At 37.5% G+C, this 25,101-nt stretch overlaps 1 protein-coding gene across 1 annotated transcript; it reads right to left on the bottom strand.

Annotated features, from left to right (window-relative positions):
* Positions 1 to 3,688: 3,688 nt before the first annotated feature.
* COPS6 (COP9 signalosome subunit 6) lies at positions 3,689 to 23,241 on the bottom strand. Its single transcript, XM_085045207.1, has 9 exons — positions 23,079 to 23,241; positions 21,495 to 21,626; positions 18,531 to 18,619; positions 17,518 to 17,580; positions 15,619 to 15,666; positions 14,788 to 14,902; positions 10,623 to 10,715; positions 5,736 to 5,836; positions 3,689 to 3,958 (listed from the first exon to the last, which is right to left on the bottom strand). The coding sequence occupies exons 1-9, from the start codon at positions 23,188 to 23,190 to the stop codon at positions 3,818 to 3,820; spliced, it is 894 nt and encodes a 297-aa protein (XP_084901333.1). The 5' UTR covers positions 23,191 to 23,241; the 3' UTR covers positions 3,689 to 3,817.
* Positions 23,242 to 25,101: the final 1,860 nt, after the last annotated feature.

Genomic DNA, 25,101 nt, shown 5'->3' with positions numbered 1-25,101 from the left:
TACCCCAAAAATTTCCCTTTTTTACCCCAAAAAATCCTTTTTTTACCCCCCAAAAATTCCTATTTTTCTCTCCAAAAAATTCACTTTTTTACCCCCAAAAAATCCCTTTTTTACCTAAAAAATCCCCTTTTTTACCCAAAAAATCTCCTTTTTTTACCCCAAAATTTCCCTTTTTCACCCCAAAAAATCTCCTTTTTTTACCCCAAAAAATCCTTTTTTTACTCCAAAAAAATATTTTTTGCCCCAAAAATCTCCTTTTTTACCCCAAAAATTCCCTTTTTTACCCCAAAAAATCCTCTTTTTTTACCCCAAAAAATTCCCTTTTTTACTCCCAAAAAATCTCCTTTTTTTAACCCAGAAAATTCCTTTTTTTACCCCAAAAAATTCCTTTTTACCCCAAAAAAATTGTTTTTACTCCCAAAAAAATCCTCTTTTTTACCCCAAAATTCTCTTTTTACCCCAAAAATTCCTTTACCCCAAAATTCCCTTTTACCCAAAAATCTTTTAACCCAAAAAATCCTTTTACCCCAAAAAATTGCCATTTCCCAAAAATCTCCTTTGACCCCAAAACTTTTAACCCAAAAAATTCCCTTTTATACTCCCAAAAAATCCTTTTTACCCAAAAAATTTCCTTTTTTACCCCAAAAAATTTGTTTTTACTCCCAAAATAATCTCCTTTTTTACCCCAAAATTCTCCTTTTTTACCCCAAAAAATCCTTTTTTTACTCCAAAAAAATCTCCTTTTTTACCCCAAAAAATTCCCTTTTTTACCCCAAAAAATCTTTTTTCCTCTCAAAAATTCCTGTTTTTACTCCCAAAAAAATCCTCTTTTTTACCCCAAAAATCTCCTTTTTTACCCCAAAAAATCTTTTACCCCAAATATCTCCTTTTTTACCCCAAAAAATCCTTTTTTTACTCCAGAAAAAATCTCCTTTTTTGCCCCAGAAATTCCTTTTTTACCCCAAAAAATCCTCTTTTTCTCTCTCAAAAATTCCCTTTTTTACCCCAAAAAATCCTTTTTTTACCCCAAAAAATTCCCATTTTTACCCCCAAAAAATCTAAATTTTGGGAATCATTTCAGGAATCCCAAAAACCCATTTTTACTCCAAAAAACCACCAAAAATTCAGATTTTTTCCCATTTTTCACCACTTTTATTGCCCCAAACCACCCCAAATCCGGATCCCCAAATTCCTGGAAAATTCCCAAATTTTGGGAATAATTTTGGGAATCCCAACTCCATTTTTAGCTCAAAAATCTCATTTTACACCACGAAAAAACACGAAAAATTCAGATTTTTTCCCATTTTTCACCACTTTTATTGACCCAAACCATCCAAAATTTGGACTCCCAGAATTCCTGGGATTCTCCCAAATTTTTGGGGATAATTCCCAAATTTTTGGGAATCTCAACTCCATTCTTTAGCTCAAAAATCTCATTTTTCCTTCCAAAAAACCACCAAAAATTCAGATTTTTTTCCATTTTTCACCACTTTTATTGCCCCAAACCTCCCCAAATCCGGATCCCCAAATTCCTGGAAAATTCCCAAATTTTTGGGAATAATTTCTCCATTTTTTAGCTCAAAAATCTCATTTTTTCTCCCAAAAAACCACCAAAAATTCAGATTTTTTCCCATTTTTCATCACTTTTATTGCCCCAAACCACCCCAAACCAGGACTTTTCATATTCCTCGTGTTCTCCCGAATTTCTGGGGATAATTCCCGAATTTTTGGGATGATTTTTGGGATAAATTTTGGGGATTTTTCTAGAAGAAGAATCTCCTCATGCTGCGGCCGATTCAGAGAAACTCCAAAAATTGGGATAAAAATCCCAAAATTTCTTCATTTCATTCCCAAAATTTCCTCCCAAATTCCCCAAAACTGAGAGTTTCCAACCCGAATTTGGGATTCCCAAAATCCTGGGAATTTTTTCCTCTTTTCTTTCCCCAAAATCTCATTTTTCCTTCAAAAAACCACCAAAAAATCAGATTTTTTTCCATTTTTCACCACTTTTATTGACCCAAATCAGGACTTTTCATATTCCTGGAAAATTCCCAAATTTTTGGGGATAATTCCCGAATTTTTGGGAATCCCAACTCCATTTTTCAGCTCAAAAATCTCATTTTTCCTTCCAAAAAACCCCAAAAATTCACTTTTTTTTCCCATTTTTCATCACTTTTATTGCCCCAAACCATCCCAAATCCGGATCCCCAAATTCCTAGAAAATTCCCAAATTTTTGGGAAAATTCCCAAATTTTTGAGAATCATTTCAGGAATCCCAAAAACCCATTTTTACCCCAAAAAACCACCAAAAAATCAGATTTTTTTCCCATTTTTCACCACTTTTATTGACCCAAACCACCCCAAATCCGGATCCCCAAATTCCTGGAAAATTCCCAAATTTTTGGGGATAATTTTTGGGAATCCCAACTCCATTTTTAACTCAAAAATCTCATTTTTCCTCCCAAAAAAACACCAAAAATTCGCATTTTTTCCCATTTTTCATCACTTTTATTGCCCCAAATCACCCAAAATTTGGACTCCCAGAATTCCTGGGATTCTCCCAAATTTTTGGGAATAATTCCCAAATTTTTTGGGAATCCCAACTCCATTCTTTAGCTCAAAAATCTCATTTTTCCTTCCAAAAAACCACGAAAAATTCACATTTTTTCCCATTTTTCACCACTTTTATTGCCCCAAACCACCCCAAATCCGGATCCCCAAATTCCTGGAAAATTCCCAAAATTTTGGGAATAATTTTTGGGAATCCCAACCCCATTCTTCAGCTCAAAAATCTCATTTTTCCTTCCAAAAAACCACCAAAAATTCAGATTTTTTTTCCATTTTTCACCACTTTTATTGCCCCAAATCAGGACTTTTCATATTCCTGGAAAATTCCCAAATTTTTGGGGAAAATTCCCGAATTTTTGGGAATCCCAACTCCATTCTTTAGCTCAAAAATCTCATTTTTTCTTCCAAAAAAACACCAAAAATTCAGATTTTTTTCCATTTTTCATCACTTTTATTGACCCAAACCACCCCAAATCCGGATCCCCAAATTCCTGGAAAATTCCCAAATTTTTGGGAATCATTTCTCCATTTTTCAGCTCAAAAATCTCATTTTTCCTCCCAAAAAACCACCAAAAATTCAGATTTTTTCCCATTTTTCATCACTTTTATTGCCCCAAACCACCCCAAACCAGGACTTTTTATATTCCTCGTGTTCTCCCGAATTTCTGGGGATAATTCCCGAATTTCTGGGATGATTTTTGGGATAAATTTTGGGGATTTTTCTAGAAGAAGAGTCCCCTCATGCGGCGGCCGATTCAGAGAAACTCCAAAAATTGGGATAAAAATCCCAAAATTTCTTCATTTCATCCCCAAAATTTCATCCCAAACTCCCCAAAACTGGGAGTTTCCAACCCGAATTTGGGATTCCCAAAATCCTGGGAATTTTTTCCTCTTTTCTTTCCCCAAAATCCCATTTTTACCCCAAAAAAACACCAAAAAATCAGATATTTTCCCATTTTTCACCACTTTTATTGACCCAAACCACCCCAAATCCGGATCCCCAAATTCCTGGAAAATTCCCAAATTTTTGGGGATAATTCCTGAATTTTTGGGAATCCCAACTCCATTTTTCAGCTCAAAAATCTCATTTTACACCACGAAAAACCACCAAAAATTCAGATTTTTTCCCATTTTTCATCACTTTTATTGCCCCAAACCACCCCAAACCAGGACTTTTCATATTCCTCGTGTTCTCCCGAATTTCTGGGGATAACTCCCGAATTTTTTGGGATAAATTTTGGGGATTTTTCTAGAAGAAGAGTCCCCTCATGCGGCGGCCGATTCCCTGCCTGTCGTACAGAACGTTGAATTTGTTCACAAATTGGTTCATCGTGTTGCAGGTTTTGGTGATTGTTCCCAGGTAAGCCATCAGCCCAACGTCGTTGCATTGCTGTGGAAAAAATTTGGGGAAAATTTAGGAATTTTAGGGAAAATCTGGGAATTTTTTGGGATTTTTTTGGGAATTTTTTTGGATTTTTTAGGAATTTTTTGGGCATTTTTGGGTGTTTTTGGGGAGATTATGGGGAAAAATTGGGATTTTTTTTGGTTTTTTGGGGGGTTTTGAGGAGATTTTGCAAGAAATTTGGTTTTTTAGGGAGATTTGGAGGAAAATTTGGGAATTTTGGGGAGAATTTGGGGATTTTCAGGGAGATTTTTGGGGATTTTTGGGGAGATTTTGGGATTATTTTGGTGATTGTTCCCAGGTAAGCCATCAGCCCAACGTCGTTGCATTGCTGTGGGAAAAAATTTGGGAGAAAAAAGGGAATTTTAGGGAAAATCTGGGAATTTTTGGGTGTTTTGGGGGAATTTTTTTGGAATTTTTGGGTGTTTTTGGGGAAATTATAGGGAAAAATTGGGATTTTTGGGGGTTTTGGAGGATTTTTTGGGGGAAATTTGGGGGGTTTGGGGAGATTTGGGGAGAATTTGGGAATTTTGGGGAATTTTGGGTTTTTGGGAAAATTTGGGATTTTTGGGATTTTTGGGATTTTCAGGGAGATTTTTGGGGATTTTTGGGGATTTTTTTGGGAATTTTTGGGGAATTTTTGGGTGTTTTTGAGGAAATTATGGGGAAAAATTGGGGGAAAATTAGGATTTTTGGGGGGTTTGGGGGAGATTTTGCAAGAAATTTGGGTTTTTTGGGGAGATTTGGGGATTATTTTGGAGTTTTCAGGGAGATTTTGGGAGTTTTTGGGGTGTTTTTTGGGAGATATTGGGTGGTTTTTGGTGATTTTAGGTGTTTTTTGGGAGTTTTTTGGGACATTTTGGGTGTTTTTGGGTGATTTTGGGTGTTTTTTTGGAGATTTTGGGTGGTTTTTTGTTGAATTTTGGGTGATTTTGGGAGATTTTGGCTGTTTTTTGGTGTTTTTGGGAGATTTTGGGTGGTTTTTGGGTGATTTTGGGAGATTTTGGCTGTTTTTTGGGCGATTTTGGGTGATTTTGGGTGTTTTTTGTGTATTTTTTGGGTGGTTTTGGGTGATTTTGGTTGTTTTTTGGGTGACTTTGGGAGATTTTGGGTGTTTTTTGGGAGATTTTCGGGTGATTTTGGGTGTTTTTGGGGCATTTTAGGTATTTTTTGGGAGATTTTGGGTGATTTTGGCTGTTTTTTGGGTGACTTTGGGAGATTTTGGGCCATTTTTAGGATTTTTTGGGTTTTTTCCTCACGTCATAGAAGTCAGTTTTGAACTTGTCGGTGAATAAAGAAAACCTTTTCTCCCCAAAACTGGGAAAAAAACCCAAAAAAACCCCAAAAAAATGCCCAAAAATCCCCCCAAAAAATGCCCAAAAACCCCCAAAAAATCCCCAAAAAAACCCTAAAAAGAACCCAAAAAAACCCCTAAAAAACCCCAAAAATCCCCAAAAGCCCCAAAACCAAAATTCCCCAAAACAACCCCAAAAAACAAAAAAAAAACCAACCTAAAAACCCCAAAAGCCCCAAAAACAAACCCAAAAAAATCCCCCATAAAAACCCAAAAATTCCCCAAAAATACCACAAAAAATCCCCAAAAAAACCCCAAAAAAAACCCCAAAAAATCCCCAAAAAACCCCAAAAAACCCCAAAAAATCCCAAAAAATTCCCCAAAAACACCCAAAAAATTCCCCAAAACTCCAGCTCCACTTTGGGCTGATTTTGGGGTGATTTTTAGGATTTTTTGGGGTTTTTTCCTCACGTCATAGAAGTCGGTTTTGAACTTGTCGGTGCTCAGCACAGGCAGGCAATGGCAGAGAGCGCAGGCCTCGCGCAGGATCTCGTGGTTGAAGGGAACCTCGCCTGGATTTGGGGGGAAAACAGCAGAATTTGGGGTTGGAAACGTGAAAAATGAGATCAGCGACCCCAAAAACCCCCCAGGGACCCCAAAAAACCCATAAAAAACTCCAAATTTATCCCAAAAAAACCCCAAAAATCCCAAAAAATTCACCCAAAACCCACTCAGGATCTCGTGGTTGAAGGGAACTTCGCCTGATTTTGGGGTGAAAACAGCAGAATTTAGGGTTGGAAACATCAAAATCGGGATCAGCGACCCCAAAAACCCCCCAGGGACCCCAAAAAACCCAAATTTATCCACAAAAAACCCCAAAAAAAGCCCAAAAATAGCTGAAAAAAACCCAAAAATTCAAATTAAAATGACGCGGGATCTCGTGGTTGATGAAAACTTCGCCTAAATTTGGGGTGAAAACAGCAGAATTTGGGGTTGGAAACGTGAAAAATGAGATCAGCGACCCCAAAAAACCCCCCAGGGACCCCAAAGTTAGCCAAAAAACCCCAAAAAAGCCCCAAAAAACCCCCAAAAATCCCAAAAAATTCACCCAAAAATGACTCAGGATCTCGTGGTTGATGAAAACTTCGCCTGGATTTGGGGTGAAAACAGCAGAATTTGGGGTTAAAAACGTGAAAATCAGAATCAGCGACCCCAAAAACCCCCCAGGGATCCCAAAGTTAGCCAAAAAACCCCAAAAATAGACCAAAAATCCCAAAAAATTCACCCAAAACCGACTCAAGATCTCGTGGTTGATGAAAACTTCGCCTGGTTTTGGGGTGAAAACAGCAAAATTTGGGGTTAAAAACGTCAAAATCAGAATCAGCGACCCCAAAAACCCCCCAGGGACCCCAAAAAACCCCAAAAAATCCACAAAAAACCCCAAAAAAAGCCCAAAAATAGCTGAAAAAAACCCAAAAATTCAAATTAAAACGACTCAAGATCTCGTGGTTGAAGGGAACCTCGCCTAAATTTGGGGTGAAAACAGCAGAATTTGGGGTTGGAAACGTCAAAAATTGAGATCAGCGACCCCAAAAACCCCCCAGGGACCCCAAAAACCCAAATTTATCCACAAAAAAACCCCAAAAATCCCAAAAAATTCACCCAAAACCCACTCAGGATCTCATGGTTGAAGGAACTTCACCTGATTTTGGGGTGAAAACAGCAGAATTTGGGGTTAAAAATGTCAAAATCGAGATCAGCGACCCCAAAAACCCCCCAGGGACCCCAAAAAACCCAAATTTATCCCAAAAAACCCCCCAAAAGCCCCAAAAATAGCTGAAAAAAGCCCAAAAATTCAAATTAAAACGACTCGGGATCTCGTGGTTGATGAAAACTTCACCTGATTTTGGGGTGAAAACAGCAGAATTTGGGGTTGAAAACATCAAAATCGAGATCAGTGACCCCAAAAACCCCAAAAAAACCCACAAAAACCCCAAGAAAGCTCCAAAAAAACCCCAAAAATTGCTCAAAATTCCCCAAAAATTCAAATTAAAACGACTCGGGATTTGGTGGTTGAAGGAACTTCGCCTAAATTTGGGGTGAAAACAGCAGAATTTGGGGTTGGGAACATCAAAATCGGAATCAGTGACCCCAAAAACCCCCCAGGGACCCCAAAAAAGAAAAAAAACCCACAAAAAAACCCCCAAAAATCCCAAAAAATTCACCCAAAACCCACTCAGGATCTCGTGGTTGAAGGGAACCTCGCCTGGATTTGGGGTGAAAACAGCAGAATTTGGGGTTAAAAATGTCAAAATTGAGATCAGCGACCCCAAAAACCCTGAGGGACCCCAAAAATTAAGGAAAAAACCCCAAAAATTTCAAAAAAAAAACCCCAAAAAATCATGAAAAAAAACCCCCAAAAATCATGAAAAAAACCCCAAAAAATCATGAAAAAAAACCCAAAAAATCATGAAAAAAATCCCCAAAAATCATTAAAAAACCCCCAAAAATCATGAAAAAGCCCCAAAAAAATCATCATGAAAAAACCAAAAAATACTGAAAAAACCCCAAAAATTAAAAAAAAAAAACCCAAAAAATTCATTAAAAATCCATAAAATTTGAGGAAAAAAACCCCAAAAAATCAGGAAAAAACCCCAAGAAATCATTAAAAAACTCGAAAAAATCATGAAAAAAATCCCAAAAATTTGAGAAAAACCCCAAAAATCATGAAAGAAACCCTAAAAATCATGAAAAACCCCAAAATTTCATTAAAAATCCATAAAATTTGAGGAAAAACCCAAAAAAATCAGGAAAAACCCAAAAATACTGAAAAACCCAAAAATTTCATTAAAAATCCATAAAATTTGAGGAAAAAAACCCAAAAATCAGGAAAAAACCCCAAAAATACAGAAAAAACCCCAAAAAATCATGAAAAAACCCCAAAAAAACCCGGAAAAAAATCCCAAATTTTTTTTAAAAACCCCAAAAATTTCTGGAACCCCAAAAATTCAGGAAAAACCCCAAAGAATCATGAGAAAAACCCCAAAAATTTCAGAAAAAAACCCAAAAAATTTTGAACAAAACCAAAAAATAAGATTAAAAATCCATAAAATTTGAGGAAAAAAACCCCAAAAAATCAGGAAAAAACCCAAAAAATCATGAAAAAACCCCAAAAAATCCAGAAAAAAATCCAAAATTTTTTTTAAAAATCCCAAAAATTTCAGGAAACCCCAAATTTCAGGAAAAACCCCAAAAATTTCAGAAAAAAAACCAAAAAATTTTGAACAAAACCAAAAAATAAGATTAAAAATCCATAAAATTTGAGGGAAAAACCCCAAAAAATAATGAAAAAACCCCCAAAAATCACATGAAAAACCCAAAAACCATGAAAAACCAAAGATTTCATTAAAAATCCATAAAATTTGAGGGAAACCCCAAAATCATGAAAAAACCCCAAAAATCATGGAAAAACCCAAAAAATCCAGAAAATCCCAAATTTTTTAAAAAAATCCAAAAATTTCAGGAACCCCAAAAATTCAGGAAAAACCCCAAAGAATCATGAGAAAAACCCCAAAAATTTCAGAAAAAAACCCAAAAAATTTTGAACAAAACCAAAAAATAAGATTAAAAATCCATAAAATTTGAGGGAAAAACCCCAAAAAATACAGAAAAAAACCCCAAAAAATACAGAAAAAAACCCCAAAAAATCATGAAAAAACCCAAAAAAATAATTTAAAAAACCCCAAAAAATCATGAAAAAAACCCCAAAAAATACTGAAAAAACCCCAAAAATTTCATTAAAAATCCATAAAATCTGAGGAAAAAAACCCCAAAAAATCAGGAAAAAACCCCAAAAAATACAGAAAAAACCCCAAAAAATACAGAAAAAACCCAAAAAAAAACCGGAAAAAAATCCCAAAAATTTCAGGAACCCCCAAATTTCAGGAAAAACCCCAAAGAATCATGAGAAAAACCCCAAAAATTTCAGAAAAAAACCCAAAAAATTTTGAACAAGACCAAAAAATAAGATTAAAAATCCATAAAATTTGAGGGAAAAACCCCAAAAAATACAGAAAAAAACCCCAAAAAATCATTAAAAAAATCCCCAAAAACTCATGAAAAAAGCCCCCAAAAAATCATGAAAAAAACCCAAAAAATACAGAAAAAAACCCAAAAAAATACTGAGAAAACCCCAAAAAATCATGAAAAAACCCCAAAAATTTCATTAAAAATCCATAAAATTTGAGGAAAAAAAACCCCAAAAAATCAGGAAAAAACCCAAAAAATCAGGAAAAAACCCAAAATATCATGAAAAAACCCCAAAAAAAACGTGGAAAAAAATCCCAAATTTTTTTTTAAAAAATCCCAAAAATTTCAGGAAACCCCAAAAATTTCAAAAAGCCCCCAAAATTAAAAAAGAACTCAAAAAAATTTGATTAAAAATCCATAAAATTTGAGAAAAAAACCTTAAAAATCATGAAAAAAACCCCAAAAAATCATGAAAAAAATGCCAAAAAATAAGGAAAAAAATCCCAAAAAATCATTTTAAAAACCCCAAAAATTAGAGAAAACCCAAAAATTTCAGAAAAAAACCCCAAAAAATCATTTAAAAAAACCCCAAAAATTAGAGAAAAAACCCAAAAATTTCAGAAAAAAACCCCAAAACACTGAAAAAACCCCAAAAAAATCATTAAAAAAAACCCAAAAAATCATGAAAAAACCCCAAAAATTTCATTAAAAATCCATAAAATTTGAGGAAAAAAACCAAAAAAATCATGAAAAAAACCCAAAAAAATACAGAAAAAACCCAAAAAAAATACTGAAAAAACCCAAAAAAATCATGAAAAAAACCCCAAAAAATCATGAAAAAACCCCAAAAAATACAGAAAAAAACCCAAAAAAATACTGAAAAAAACCCAAAAAATGATGAAAAAACCCCAAAAATTTCATTAAAAATCCATAATATTTGAGGAAAAAAACCCCAAAAAATCAGGAAAAACCCCAAAAAATCAGGAAAAACCCCAAAAAATCAGGAAAAACCCAAAAAAACCGAAAATCCCAAAATTTCAGGAACCCCAAATTTCAGGAAAAACCCCAAAGAATCATGAGAAAAACCCCAAAAATTTCAGAAAAAAACCCAAAAAATTTTGAACAAAACCAAAAAATAAGATTAAAAATCCATAAAATTTGAGGAAAAAAACCCCAAAAAATCAGGAAAAAACCCAAAAAATCATGAAAAAACCCCAAAAAATCCAGAAAAAAATCCCAAATTTTTTTTAAAAATCCCAAAAATTTCAGGAACCCCAAAAATTCATGAAAAACCCCAAAAAATTGGTATTTTTCCCATTTTTCACTCACCACTCTCAGCTGCTCTGACGTACTCCAGGATGAGCCGAACTCTGCTGTGCAGCATCTTGATGGCGCTGTGCTGAGCTATCAGGTGTTCTGCCACTTTTTTGGGGAAAATTTGGGAAATTTTGGGGTTATTTGGGGAGTTTGGGAATCCTAAAAACACCCAGAAAAAATTCCCTAAAAAAACCCCAAAAAAATCCCATAAAAAAGCCCAAAATAGCCCCAAAAAAAGGGAAAAAACCAGATTTTCCCCCCAAAAAAATCAAAAGAAAATTAAAAATTTCCCTTAAAATCATCTTTAAAAAAAAACCCTAAATCCCCAAAAAAAACCCCAAAAAATTCCCCTAAAAAAACCCCCAAAAAATCCCATGAAAAAGCCCAAAATAGCCCCAAAAAAGGTAAAGAAACCCAGAAATTTTCCCCCAATAAACCCCAAAGAAAATTTAAAATTTCCCCTAAAATCAACTTTAAAAAAACCCTAAGTCCCCCCAAAAAAACCCCAAAAAAATCCACCAAAAACCCCCAAAAAATCCCATGAAAATAACCCAAAAAAAGGGGGAAAATTTGGGATTTTCCACCAAAAAACTCAAAAGAAAATTCAAATTTTCTCCTAAAACCACCTTTAAGAAAATCCCAAATCCCCAAAAAAACCCCAAAAAATCCCATGAAAAAACCCCAAAAAATCGCATGAAAATAACCCAAAAAAAGGGAAAAAATTGGGATTTTCCACGAAAAAAAATCAAAAGAAAATTTAAAATTTCCCCTAAAATCAACTTTAAAACCCTAAGTCCCCCTAAAACCCCAAAACCACCAAAAACAAAATCCCATTAAAAACCCAAATAGTCCCAAAGGTAAAACAGATTCCAAAACCCAAAAGAAAATTAAAATTTTTGGTTTTTTGGGGCAAATTTGGAGTTTTTTGGTGGAAATATTTAGAGTTTTTTGGGGTGAATTTTGGGGTTTTTAGTGGAAATTTTTAGGGTTTTTTGAGGCAATTTTTAGGATTTTTGGTGGAAATTTTTAGGGTTTTTTGGGGTGAATTTTGGGGTTTTTGGTGGAAGTTTTTTAGGGGTTTTTTGGTGGAAATTTTTAGGGTTTTTTAGGGCAATTTTTGGGGTTTTTTAGGGCAATTTTTGGGGTTTTTTGGGGCGATTTTTGGGGTTTTTGGTGGAAATTTTTAGGGTTTTTTGGGGTGAATTTTTGTGCTTCTCCCCCACATTTTTTGGCTGTTTTTCCCCCATTTTTGGGTGTTTTTCCCCCATTTTTGGGCTGTTTTTACCCCATTTTTTGGCTGTTTTTCCCCCATTTTTGGGTGTTTTTACCCCATTTTTTGGCTGTTTTTACCCCATTTTTTGGGTGTTTTTACCCCATTTTTGGGGTGTTTTTGGGCCAATTTTTTAGGTGTTTTTACCCCATTTTTTGGGAGTTTTTCCCCCATTTTTGGGCTGTTTTCAGCTCACCTGTGCTGTTCTCTCCTCCCCCCGTCGCTGTCATTCAGTGAGGATTTCTCAGCTTTCCTCAAGGGGATTTTGGGGTTTTTTGGGGTGAATTTTGGGGTTTTTGGTGGAAATTTTTAGGGGTTTTTGGGGTGAATTTTTAGGATTTTTGGTGGAAATTTTTAGGGTTTTTTGGGGCAATTTTGGGGTTTTTTGTGGAAATTTTTAGGGGATTTTAGGGCAATTTTTGACAATTTTAGACCAATTTTTGAGTTTTTTTAGGGCAATTTTTGGGGTTTTGTAGACCAATTTTTGAGGGTTTTTTGGGCAATTTTTTTGGTTTTCTAGGGCAATTTCGGACATTTTTAGACCAATTTTTGAGGTTTTTTGGGGCAATTTTTGGGGTTTTTTAGGGCAATTTTTGGGTTTTTTTACGGCAACTTTTGAGGTTTTCTAGGGCAATTTTTGGGGTTTTTTAGACCAATTTTTGAGGTTTTTTGGGGCAATTTTGGGGGTTTTTTTAGACCAATTTTTGAAGTTTTTTAGGGGAATTTTTTGGGTTTTTATGGCAATTTTGGGGGTTTATTAGGACAATTTTTTAGTTTTTTTAGGGCAATTTTTGGCGTTTTTTAGGGCAATTTTTTCTGCCTTTCACCAAACATTTTTGCAATTTTCCAAACCCATTTTTTGGGAGTTTTTCCCCCATTTTTGGGCTGTTTTTGGCTCACCTGTGCTGTTCTCTCCTCCCCCCGTCGCTGTCATTCAGTGAGGATTTCTGAACTTTCCTCAAGGGGATTTTGGGGTTTTTTGGGGTGAATTTTGGGGTTTTTGGTGGAAATTTTTAGGGTTTTTTGGGCAATTTTGGGGTTTTTTGTGGAAATTTTTAGGGTTTTTTAGGGCAATTTTTGACAATTTTAGACCAATTTTTGGGGTTTTTTTGGGCAATTTTTAGGGTTTATTAGGTAAATTTTTTAGGTTTTTTAGGGCAATTTTTGGGTTTTTTTAGACCAATTTTTGAGGTTTTTTAGAGCAATTTTGGGTTTTTTTAGACCAATTTTTGAGGGTTTTTTGGGCAATTTTTGGGTTTTTTGGGGCGATTTTTGGGGTTTTTGGTGGAAATTTTTAGGGTTTTTTGGGGTGAATTTTTGTGCTTCTCCCCCACATTTTTTGGCTGTTTTTCCCCCATTTTTTGGCTGTTTTTACCCCATTTTTTGGCTGTTTTTGGGCCAATTTTTTGGCTGTTTTTCCCCCATTTTTTGGGAGTTTTTCCCCCATTTTTGGGCTGTTTTTGGCTCACCTGTGCTGTTCTCTCCTCCCCCCGTCGCTGTCATTCAGTGAGGATTTCTCAGCTTTCCTCAAGGGGAATTTTGGGGTTTTTAGGGCAATTTTTGGGTTTTTTTAGGGCAATTTTTGGGGTTTTTTTGGGCAATTTTTGGGGATTTTTTGGGCAATTTTTGGGCAATTTTTGGGTTTTTTTAGGGCAACTTTTGGGGGTTTTTTAGGGCAATTTTTGAGGTTTTTTTAGGACCATTTTTGACAATTTTAGACCAATTTTTGAGGTTTTTTAGACCAATTTTTTGGGGTTTTGTAGGGCAATTTTTGGGGTTTTTTAGGGGAATTTTTGGGGGTTTTTTGGGCAATTTTTGGGGTTTTTTTAGGGCAATTTTTTAGGTTTTTTTGGGCAATTTTTAAGGTTTATTAGGGAAATTTTTTAGGTTTTTAAGGGCAATTTTTGGGGGTTTTGTAGACCAATTTGTGGGTTTTTTAGGGCAATTTTTGGGGTTTTTTGGGGCGATTTTTGGGTTTTTTGGTGGAAATTTTTAGGGTTTTTTGGGGTGAATTTTTGTGCTTCTCCCCCACATTTTTTGGCTGTTTTTCCCCCATTTTTTGGGTGTTTTTACCCCATTTTTTGGCTGTTTTTACCCCATTTTTTGGCTGTTTTTACCCCATTTTTTGGCTGTTTTTGGGCCAATTTTTCAGGTGTTTTTACCCCATTTTTTGGCTGTTTTTACCCCAATTTTTGGCTGTTTTTCCCCCATTTTTTGGGTGTTTTTACCCCATTTTTTGGCTGTTTTTACCCCATTTTTTGGCTGTTTTTACCCCAATTTTTGGCTGTTTTTGGGCCAATTTTTCAGGTGTTTTTACCCCATTTTTTGGCTGTTTTTACCCCAATTTTTGGCTGTTTTTCCCCCATTTTTTGGGTGTTTTTACCCCATTTTTTGGCTGTTTTTACCCCAATTTTTGGCTGTTTTTGGGCCAACTTTTTAGGTGTTTTTACCCCATTTTTTGGGAGTTTTTCCCCCATTTTTGGGCTGTTTTTGGCTCACCTGTGCTGTTCTCTCCTCCCCCTGTCGCTGTCATTCAGTGAGGATTTCTGAACTTTCCTCAAGAGGATTTTGGGGTTTTTGGGGTGAATTTTGGGGTTTTTGGTGGAAATTTTTAGGGTTTTTTGGGCAATTTTGGGGTTTTTTGTGGAAATTTTTGGGTTTTTTTAGGGCAATTTTGGGGATTTTTTTGGCAATTTTTGGGTTTTTTTAGGGCAATTTTTGGGGTTTTTTAGACCAATTTTCTGGGGTTTTTTGGGCAATTTTTGGAGTTTTTTTGGGCAATTTTTGGGGCGATTTTTGGGGTTTTTTGGTGGAAATTTTTAGGGTTTTTTGGGGTGAATTTTTGTGCTTCTCCCCCACATTTTTTGGGAGTTTTTCCCCCATTTTTGGGCTGTTTTTTGGGCTCACCTGTGCTGTTCTCTCCTCCCCCCGTCGCTGTCATTCTCGCCACATGATCAACTCCAATCCTCTCTGCCTCCTCGGTGGCCAAGGTGTAGGGCAGCTCAGCAAACAGCATGGTGGCCTCCAAATTTGGGGGGAAAAACGTCAGAAAATGTCCCCAAAATGTCCCCAAAATTTTGGGGAATTCGGTAAAAAAAACCCTGAGAAAATCGGATTTGGGTGAAGCAAAAAATGTCACTAAAATGCCCCAAAAATGCCCTAAAAATGTCCTAAAATGCCCCAAAAATGTCCCAAAAATCCTCAAAAAATGCCCCAAAAATGTCCTAAAAATGCCACCAAAATGTCCCAAAAAATATCCAAAAAAATTCCACAAAATGCCCCAAAAATGTCCCTAAAATGCCTCAAAAATCTCCCCAAAATGCAAAAAAAATCCACAAAAATGTCCCTAAAATGCCCCAACAATGTCCCAAAAGTGTCCCTAAAATGCCAAAAATATTCCACAAAAATGTCCCCAAAAAGTCCCAAAAATGCCCCAAAAACGTCCCTAAAATGCCCTAAAAATGTCCCAAAAATGCCCCAAAAATGCCAAAAAAATTCCACAAAAATGTCCCAAAAATGCCACAAAAAAGTCCTAAAAATATCCCAAAAATGCCCTAAAAATGTCCCTAAAATGCCCTAAAAATGTCCCTAAAATGTCCCAAAATATGCCCAAAAAATGCCCTAAAATGCCTCAAAAATGGGGAAATTTTGGCTGAATTCCACCCAAATCCCACCCAAAATTCACCCCAAATTCATCCCAAAAATTCCCCAAAATCCCCAAAAATTCCCCAAACTCACCTCTCCGTTGATGATGTCGATCACAGACTCAAAAACACTCACTGGCAGCTGAAAAAGAACCAAAATTGGGGTGAAAATCCCAAATTTTGGGGTCCTGAAATCCCTAAAGTTGGGCATTTGACCCAAAAATTGGCGATTTTCCCAAAATTTGGGGATTTTGCCTTAAAAATTGGGGATTTTGCCTTAAAAATTGGGGATTTTGACCCCAAAATTGGAGATTTGATCCCAAAAATTAGAGATTTTCCAAAAAAATTGGGGATTTTGCCTTAAAAATTGGGGATTTTGCACCCAAAAACTGGGAATTTTGCCTTAAATTTGGGGATTTTGCACCCAAAACTGGGGATTTTGACCCCAAAATTGGAGAATTTGACATCAAAATTAAGAGAATTTGACCCAAATTTGGGGATTTTGATCCCAAAAATTGGAGATTTGACTTCAAAATTAAGAGAATTTGACCCAAAATTAGGGATTTTCCCCAAAACTTGGGGATTTTGCCTCAAAAATTGGGGATTTGACTCCAAAATTGGAGATTTGATCCCAAAAATTGGAAATTTTCCAAAAAAATTGGGGATTTTGCCTTAAAAATTGGGGATTTTGCACCAAAAATTGGGGATTTTGATCCCAAAATTGGAGCTTTGACCCCAAAAATTGGAGATTTTGCCTCAAAATTGGGAATTTGACCCCAAAAATTGGGGATTTTCCAAAAAAAACCTGAGGATTTTGACCCCAAAATTGGAGATTTTGCCTCCAAAATTGAGGATTTTCCCCCCAAAATTGGAGCTTTGACCCCAAAAATTGGAGATTTTCACCCAAAATTGGAGATTTTGCACCCAAAATTGGAGAATTTAACCCCAAATTTGGGGATTTGATCCCAAAAATTGGAGATTTTACCCAAAAATTGGAGATTTTGACCCAAAATTGGGGATTTTCCCTCCAAATTGAGGATTTTTCCCCCCAAAAATTTGCAATTTGACTCCAAAAATTTAGGATTTTTCCCTCAAAATCAAGAGTTTTTCCCCAAAAATTTTGCAATTTGACCCCAAAATTGGAGATTTTTCCCAAAATTGAGGATTTTTCCCCAAAAAATTTGCAATTTGGACCCAAAAATTTGCTATTTTATCCCAAAAATTAGCAATTTAACCCCAAAAATTTGGGATATTTCCCTCCAAATTGAAAATTTTTCCCAAAAAATTTGGGATTTTGTCCCAAAAATTAGCAATTTAACCCCAAAAATTTGGGATTTTTCCCCCCAAATTCCGAGTTTGACCCCAAAATTTCAGATTTTTGCCCAAAATTGGGGATTTTCCCCCAAAATTGGGCAATTTGACCCCAAAAATTGAGGATTTTCCTTCCAAAATTGGGGATTTTCCCCCAAAATTGAGAGTTTTTCCCCAAAAATTTTGCAATTTGACCCCAAAATTGGAGATTTTTCCCAAAAATTGGAGGATTTTCCCAAAATTGAGGATTTTTCCTCCAAATTGAGGATTTTTCCCCAAAAAATCTGCAATTTGGACCCAAAAATTTGGTATTTTGTCCCAAAACTTTGGGGATTTTTCCAAAAAATTTGCCAGTTTTCCCCAAAAATTTGGGATTTTGACCCAAAATTGAGGATTTTCCCTCAAAAATTGGGGAATTTGGCCCCAAAAATTTGCAATTTGACCCCAAAAATGGATGATTTTCCCCCCAAAATTGGGGATTTTCCCCCAAAATTGAGAGTTTTTCCCCAAAATTGGAGATTTTTCCCAAAAATTGGAGGATTTTCCCCAAAAAATTTGCAATTTGCCCCCAAAAATTAGCGATTTAACCCTAAAAATTGGGGATTTTTCCCTCCAAATTCCAAGTTTGCCCCCAAAATTTCCTATTTTTGCCCAAAAATTGGGGATTTCTCCCCAAACTCACATCGGTGTGTTTGGTCATTGGGTTGAGCTTGAGGAACAAAGGGCTCTCGATGATCTCACACACCTGGAAAAGGAGAAAATTGGGGTGAAAAAACCCAAAAAAATACAAAAAATACCCCAAAAAATATCCCAAAAAATACCTAAAAAAACCAAAAAACAAAAAAACCCAAAAAAACCCCAAAAAAATAGCAAAAGAACAGGAAAAGATACCAAAAGAACCCCAAAAAACCCACCAAAAACCCACCAAAAACCCACCAAAAACCCACCAAAAACCCACCAAAAACACACCAAAAACACACCAAAAACACACCAAAAACACACAAAAAACACACAAAAAACACACAAAAAACACACAAAAAACACACAAAAAACACACAAAAAACACACAAAAAACACACAAAAAACACACAAAAAACACACAAAAAACACACAAAAAACACACAAAAAACACACAAAAAACAAATACCAAAAAAAATACCCCAAAAAATACCCACAAAAATACCCCAAAAACCCCCAAAAAAACCCAAAAAAACCCCAAAAAAACCCCAAAAAATACTCCAAAACCCCCCAAACCCCAAAACCCCAAAACACAAAAAAACCACAAAAAAAAACCACAAAAAACACACAAAAAAACCACAAAAAAACCACAAAAAAACCACAAAAATACACCAAAAAATACCCCAAAAAGTAGCCCCAAAAACCCCAAATAAACCTAAAAAACCCCAAAAATACCCAGCAAAAAACTCAAAAAAACCCCCAAAAATACACAAAAAACCCCCAAAAAATACACAAAAAACCCCCAAAAATACACCAAAAACACACAAAAAAAAACCCAAAAAACACACAAAAAAACCACAAAAATACACCAAAAAACACCCCAAAAATACCCCAAAACCAACAAAAAATCCACTAAAAATAAGGAAATTTCACCCCAAAAATCCCCTAAATTTCCCAAATTCCCCAAAATTTCCCCAAAATTCCCCAAAATTCCCCCAAATTTGGGGATTTCCTTACCTGTTTGTGCACCTGGATGTCTGCAGGCTCAGGAGGTCCTCCTGTGGTGTACCAACCCAGGAACTCCAAATCCTTGAAAACCTGCTTGACTTTGGGGGGAAAAAATGGGAATTTTGGGGGAAAAATTGGGATTAAAGTCCTGGAAAAATTGGGTTAAAGTCCTGAAAAAATTGGGAATTAATTCCCTAAAAAATCTGGGAATTTGAGCCAAAAATGGGGAATTTACCCCAAAAAAATGGGAAATTAGCAGCAAAAAAATGGGAATTTACCCCAAAAAAATGGGAATTTTGGGGAAAAAAATTGGGATTAAAGTCCTGAAAAAATTGGGAATTAATTCCTAAAAAATTCTGGGAATTTGAGCCAAAAAATGGGGAATTTATCCCAAAAAAAGGGAAATTAGCAGCAAAAAAATGGGAATTTTGGGAAAAAAATTGGGTTAAACTCCTGGAAAAATTGGGAATTAATTCCTAAAAAATCTGGGAATTTGAACCAAAAAAATGGGAATTTACCCCCAAAAAATGGGAATTTATCCCTCAAAAAATGGGAATTTTGGGGAAAAAGTTGGATTAAAGTCCTGAAAAAATTGGGAATTAATTCCCTAAAAAATCTGGGAATTTGAGCCCAAAAAATGGGAATTTAGCAGCAAAAAAAAGGGAATTTATCCCTCAAAAAATGGGAATTTTGGGGAAAAAGTTGGATTAAACTCCTGAAAAATTGGGAATTAATTCCTAAAAAAATCTGGGAATTTGACCCAAAAAAATGGGAATTTATCCCAAATTGAGACCTCAGGAACTCCAGATCCTTGAAAACCTGCTTGACTTTGGGGGGAAAAATGGGAATTTTGGGGAAAAAAATTGGGTTAAAGTCCTGAAAAAATTGGGAATTAATTCCTAAAAAAATCTGGGAATTTGAGCCAAAAAATGAGGACTTTTTGGGGAAAAAATTAGGAATTAATCCCAAATTGAGACACTGAAAAGTCTGAATTGTTGAAAACCTGCTGGAGTTTTGGGGGAAAAAATGGGAATTTTGGGGAAAAAAATTAGGTTAAATTCCTGAAAAAATTGGGAATTAATTCCCTAAAAAAATCTGGGAATTAGGGTGCCTCAAAAATCCCCCAAATTCCACTCAAATCCTCCCAAAATCCACTCAAACCATCCCAAAAATTATCCAGGAAACCCAAAAATTCCCAAAATTCCCAAAAATCCCTCAAAATCTCCCTGAAAATCCTCTCAAAATCACCTCCAAATCCTCTCAAAATCCTCTCAAAAATTCACCTGAAATTCACTCTAAATTCCCCCAAATTCACTCCAAACTCCCTCAAACTCCACCCAAATCATCCCAAATTTTTTCCAGAATTCCCAAACTTCCCAAATTTTCCCCCAAAATTCCCAAATTCCCCTCACACTGCTCCTCCTTGGTGTAGTAGTACTCCTTGTCGATGAGCAGGTTGCTCCCAGCTCCCCAAAATCCCCTCAAACTCCCCAAAATTTCCCCAAAATCCCCCAAAATCCACCCAAATTCCACCCAAATCCACCCAAAATTCAACTCAAACCATCCCAAAATTACCCAGGAACCCCAAAAATCCCCAAAATTCCCAAAAATCCCTCAAAATCTCCCCAAACTCCTCTCAAAATCACCTCCAAATCCTCCCGACTTCCTCAAAAATCACCTCAAATTCCCTCAAAATTCGCTCAAAATTCCCCCAAATTCACTCCAAATCACCCCAAACTTGCTCCAAATCCCCCAAAATTTTCCCCAAAATCCCCAAAATTCCCAAATTTCCGCTCACACTGCTCCTCCTTGGTGTAGCAGTACTCCTTGTCGATGAGCAGGTTGCTCCCAGCTCCCCAAAATCCCCAAATTTCACTCCAAATCTCCCCAAAATCCACCCAAATTCCACCCAAATTCCACTCAAACCATCCCAAAATTTTCCAGGAACCCCAAAAATCCCCAAAATTCCCAAAAATCCCTCAAAATCTCCCCAAAATCCACCAAACTCCCCTCAAAATCCTCTCAAAATCCTCCCGACTTCCTCAAAAATCACCTCAAATTCACCCGAAATTCGCTCAAAATTCCCCCAAATTCGCTCCAAATCATCCCAAACTTGCTCCAAATGCCCCAAAATTTTCCCCAAAATCCCCAAAATTCCCAAATTTCTCCTCACACTGCTCCTCCTTGGTGTAGTAGTACTCCTTGGCAATGAGCAGGTTGCTCCCAGCTCCCCAAAATCCCCAAAACTCCCCAAAATTTCCCCAAAATCCCCCAAATTCCACTCCAAATCTCCCCAAAATCCCCCAAAATCCACCCAAATTCCACCCAAATTCTCCCAAAATTCCACTCAAACCATCCCAAAAATTATTCAGGAACCCCAAAAATCCCCAAAATTCCCAAAATCCCTCCAAATCTCCCTGAAAATCCCTCAAAATCCTCTCAAACGCCTCTCGATTTCCTCAAAAATCACCTCAAATTCACCCAAAATTCGCTCAAAATTCCCCCAAATTTGCTCCAAATCACCCCAAACTTGCTCCAAATCCCACAAAATTTTTCCCAAAATTCCCAAACTTCCCAAAATTTTGGGATTTGGGCTCACACTGCTCCTCCTTGGTGTAGTAGTACTCCTTGTTGATGAGCAGGTTGCTCCCAGGTCCCCAAAATCCCCAAAACTCCCCAAAATTTCCCCAAAATCCACCCAAATTCCACTCAAATCCTACCAAAATTCCACTCAAACCATCCCAAAATTATCCAGGAAACCGAAAAGTCCCCAAAATTCCCAAAATCCCTCCAAAAATCCCTCAAACTCCCCTCAAAATCCTCCCGACTTCCTCAAAAATCACCTCAAATTCACCCGAAATTCGCTCAAAATTCCCCCAAATTCACTCCAAATCACCCCAAACTCCCCCAGATTTTTTCCAGGACATCCCAAATTTTCCCCAAAATGCCCAAAATTCCCGAATTTCCGCTCACACTGCTCCTCCTTGGTGTAGTAGTACTCCTTGTCGATGAGCAGGTTGCTCCCAGCTCCGTGCGCCAGCAGCTCGAAGGAGTTCATCACCTCGATGTTCCTCCCTTCCTGCCGCCCGATCAGAGCCCCGATCACTGCAGAGGGGAAAGAATTTTGGGGATTTTGGGGAGTTTGGGGGATTTTGGGGTGAGATTTGGGGGGTTTGGGGAAATCTGGAATTTGGGGGATTTTGGGTTTGGTTGGGGAGGTTTGGGGTTTGGGGAGAATTTGGGGGGTTGAGGTTTTTGTGATTTTGGGGGGAGTTGGGGATTTTGGGGATTTTGGGGGGAAATTGGGGGATTTGGGGAGGTTTTTGGGGAATTTGGGGAAATTTGGGGGGGATTTTGGGGAATTTGGGGGTTTGGAGGTTTGGGGTTTGGGGGATTTGGGAGGTTTTAGTGGGTGGAGAATTTTGGGGGAATTGGAGTGGGAGTTTTGAAATTTTGAGGATTTTGGTTGAGGTTTGGGAGTTTGTGGGAATTGGGATTTTTTGGGATGATTTGGGGATTTTGGGAGAGATATTTGGGGGATTTTGGGAAATTTGAAATTTGAAGAGTTTGGGGGGAATTGTAGAATTGGAAATTGTGGGAAAATTTGGGAATTTTGGGGTCATTTGGGGTGTTTGGGGATTTAAGAGAATTTGGGGATTTTAAATTTGGGGATTTTGAGGATTTGGGGTAAATAGTGAGGGGGTAAATTAAGTTGGGGAGTTTGAAGTGAGATTTTGGGAAAAATATTGGGTTTTGTGAGATGAAATCTGGGTTGGGGAGTTTTGGGGAAATTTGGAGTTTGGGGAAATTTGGGGATTTTGAAGTTTTGGTGGGAATTTGGGAGAATTTGGGGATTTAAATTTGGGGGATTGGAGGTTTTGGGGATTTTGGAGGATTGGGGAAATTGGGGGGAATTGATTTGGGGAAATTTTGGGGATTTTGGGGGTTTTGGGGGAGAATTTTGGGGGTGAATGGGTCCAGTGGAGGTTTTGGGGATCTGAAGAGTTTGGGGTGGGGGTGGAAAATTTGGGGAAAATTTGGGGAAAATTTTGGGAAAATTTTGGGGAAAATTTTGGGGAAATTTCAGGTGGATTCTGGATGTACTTTGGGCTATTTTTATGGGATTTTCATGTATTTTTTATGATTTCACACCAGATTTTGGGAATATTTTGGGAATATTTTGGGAAATTTTTGGGAAAATTTTGGGAAAATTTTGGGAAATTTTTGGGAAATTTTTGGGAAATTTTTGGGAAATTTTTGGGAAATTTTTGGGAAATTTTTGGGAAATTTTTGGGAAATTTTTGGGAAATTTTCAGGAAATTTTCAGGTGTATTTTGGGTGTATTTTGGGCCATTTTCATGGGATTTTCATGCTTTTTTTGACGATTTCAAGCGAAATTTTGGGGAAATTTGGGGGAAATTTGGGGGATATTTCAGGTGTATTTTGGGCCATTTTCATGGGATTTTCATGCATTTTTTGACAATTTCAAGCCAGATTTTGGGAAAATTTTGGGAAATTTTGGGGAAATTTTGGGAAAATTTTGGGAATTTCCCTTACCTTGTCCATTCCGTCCCTCCTGGGATCTCAACCTGATCCAATGGTCAGAAATATTTAGGATCACCAGAGGGTGAAGAGCAACAGAAACACTTCCAGTGACACCTCCTGCCATCACCTGCGACACACCTGGGGGGCGTGGCCAGCAGCTGAGGGGCGTGGCCACCCAAATGTGGGCGTGGTCACCCCAAATTTGGGGTTAACACCCCAAAAATGGGGGTTTGGTTGCCAAAAATTGGGGTTTGGTTGCCAAAAATTGGGGATAAATGAGGGAAAAAAGGTGGGAAAAATCACCTTGAGCAACACCTGGGGGCGTGGCTAACAGGTGAGGGGCGTGGCCACCCCAAATTCGGTGTTAACACCCCAAAAATTGGGGTTTGGTTGCCAAAAATTGGGGATAAATGGGGGAAAAAAGGAAAAAAAGCGCTATTCCTGGTATTATTCCCACTATTATTCCCACTATTATTCCCACTATTATTCCCAAACCTCTCCCACCATTTTTTCCCCTCACAATTTGCTATTCCCGCTATTATTCCCACTATTATTCCCCATATTATTCCCACTATTATTCCCACTATTATTCTCAATATTATTCCCAAACCTCTCTCACCATTTTTTCCCCTCACAATTTGCCCTTCCTGCTATTATTCCCACTACTACTAATATTATTAGTACTATTAACTATTAATAGCCATTCCCACTATTATTCCCACCATTATTTTTCCCACTATTTTTCCCCGATATTATTCCCATTATTCCCAGATCTCTCCCACCATTTTTTCCCCTCACAATCTTTCCCATCCCAGCCCCATTCCAGGTATGATTCCCAGTATTATTCTCACTATTATTCCCACTATTATTCCTAGTATTATTCCCATTATTCCCACTATTACCCCTGGTATTATTCCTGATATTATTCCCACTATTATTCCCAAATCTCTCTCACCATTTTTCCCCTCAGAATCTTTCCCATCCCAGCGCTATTCCTGGTATTATTCACACTATTATTCCCAAACCTCTCCCGCCATTTTTTCCCCTCACGATTTCCCCATTCCCGCTATTATTCCCGAAATTCCCTCTCGGGTTTTTCCCCTCACGATTTCCCCATTCCCGCTATTATTCCCTTTATCCCCTCTCGCTCTTTTCCCCTCACGATCTTCCCCAGCCCGGCACCATTCCCGCTATTATTCCCTCTCGCTCTTTTCCCCTCACGATTTCCCCATTCCCGCTATTATTCCTGTTATTCCCTCTCGCTCTTTTCCCCTCACGATTTGCCCATTCTCGGTTTATTCCCAAATCTCCCCCGCCGTCTTTTCCCCTCACGATCTTCCCCATCCCGCTGCCATTCCCGAAGCTCCTCCACAATGTTTTCCCCTCACGATTTGCCCATTCCGGGATTATTCCTGTTATTCCCTCTCGCTCTTTTCCCCTCACGATTTGCCATTCCCGGTTTATTCCCACTTTTATTCCCAAATCTCTCCCGCCGTCTTTTCCCCTCACGATCTTCCCCATCCCGCCGCCATTCCTGAAGCTCCTCCACAATGTTTTCCCCTCACGATTTGCCCATTCCCGCTATTATTCCCGGGATTCCCTCTCGCTCTTTTCCCCTCACGATTTCCCCATTCCCGCTATTATTCCTGTTATTCCCTCTCGCTCTTTTCCCCTCACGATTTGCCCATTCCCGCTGTCATTCCCGGTATTATTCCCATTATTATTTCCAACCCTCTCCCGCCATTTTTTCCCCTCACGATCTTCCCCACCCCGGCACCATTCCCGCTATTATTCCCGGTATTTTTCCCTCTCGCTCTTTTCCCCTCACGATTTCCCCAGCCCGGCGCCATTCCCGGTATTATTCCCAATATTATTCCCTCTCGCTCTTTTCCCCTCACGATTTGTCATTCCCGCTATTATTCCCTTTATCCCCTCTCGCTCTTTTCCCCTCACGATCTTCCCCATCCCGGCACCATTCCCGCTATTATTCCCTCTCGCTCTTTTCCCCTCACGATTTCCCCATTCCCGCTATTAT

This window comes from Lichenostomus cassidix, unplaced genomic scaffold (assembly GCF_008360975.1).
Source record: "Lichenostomus cassidix isolate B80296 unplaced genomic scaffold, HeHo_3.0 HiC_scaffold_34, whole genome shotgun sequence".
NCBI lineage: Eukaryota > Metazoa > Chordata > Aves > Passeriformes > Meliphagidae > Lichenostomus > Lichenostomus cassidix.
This window is presented reverse-complemented; position numbering and strand designations above follow the sequence as displayed.

Bases quoted from the DNA above. Each gene is read 5' to 3' on its own strand.
- COPS6 (XM_085045207.1), bottom strand. From the start codon at position 23,190: ATGGCAGGAGGTGTCACTGGAAGTGTTTCTGTTGCTCTTCACCCTCTG. The intron at 17,581-18,530 runs GTAAGGAAATCC...CTCCTTTTCCAG, and splicing joins ACATCCAGGTGCACAAACAG to GTGTGTGAGATCATCGAGAG. The intron at 5,837-10,622 runs GTGAGTGAAAAA...CCCCAAATCCAG, and splicing joins CGTCAGAGCAGCTGAGAGTG to GCGAGGTTCCCTTCAACCAC.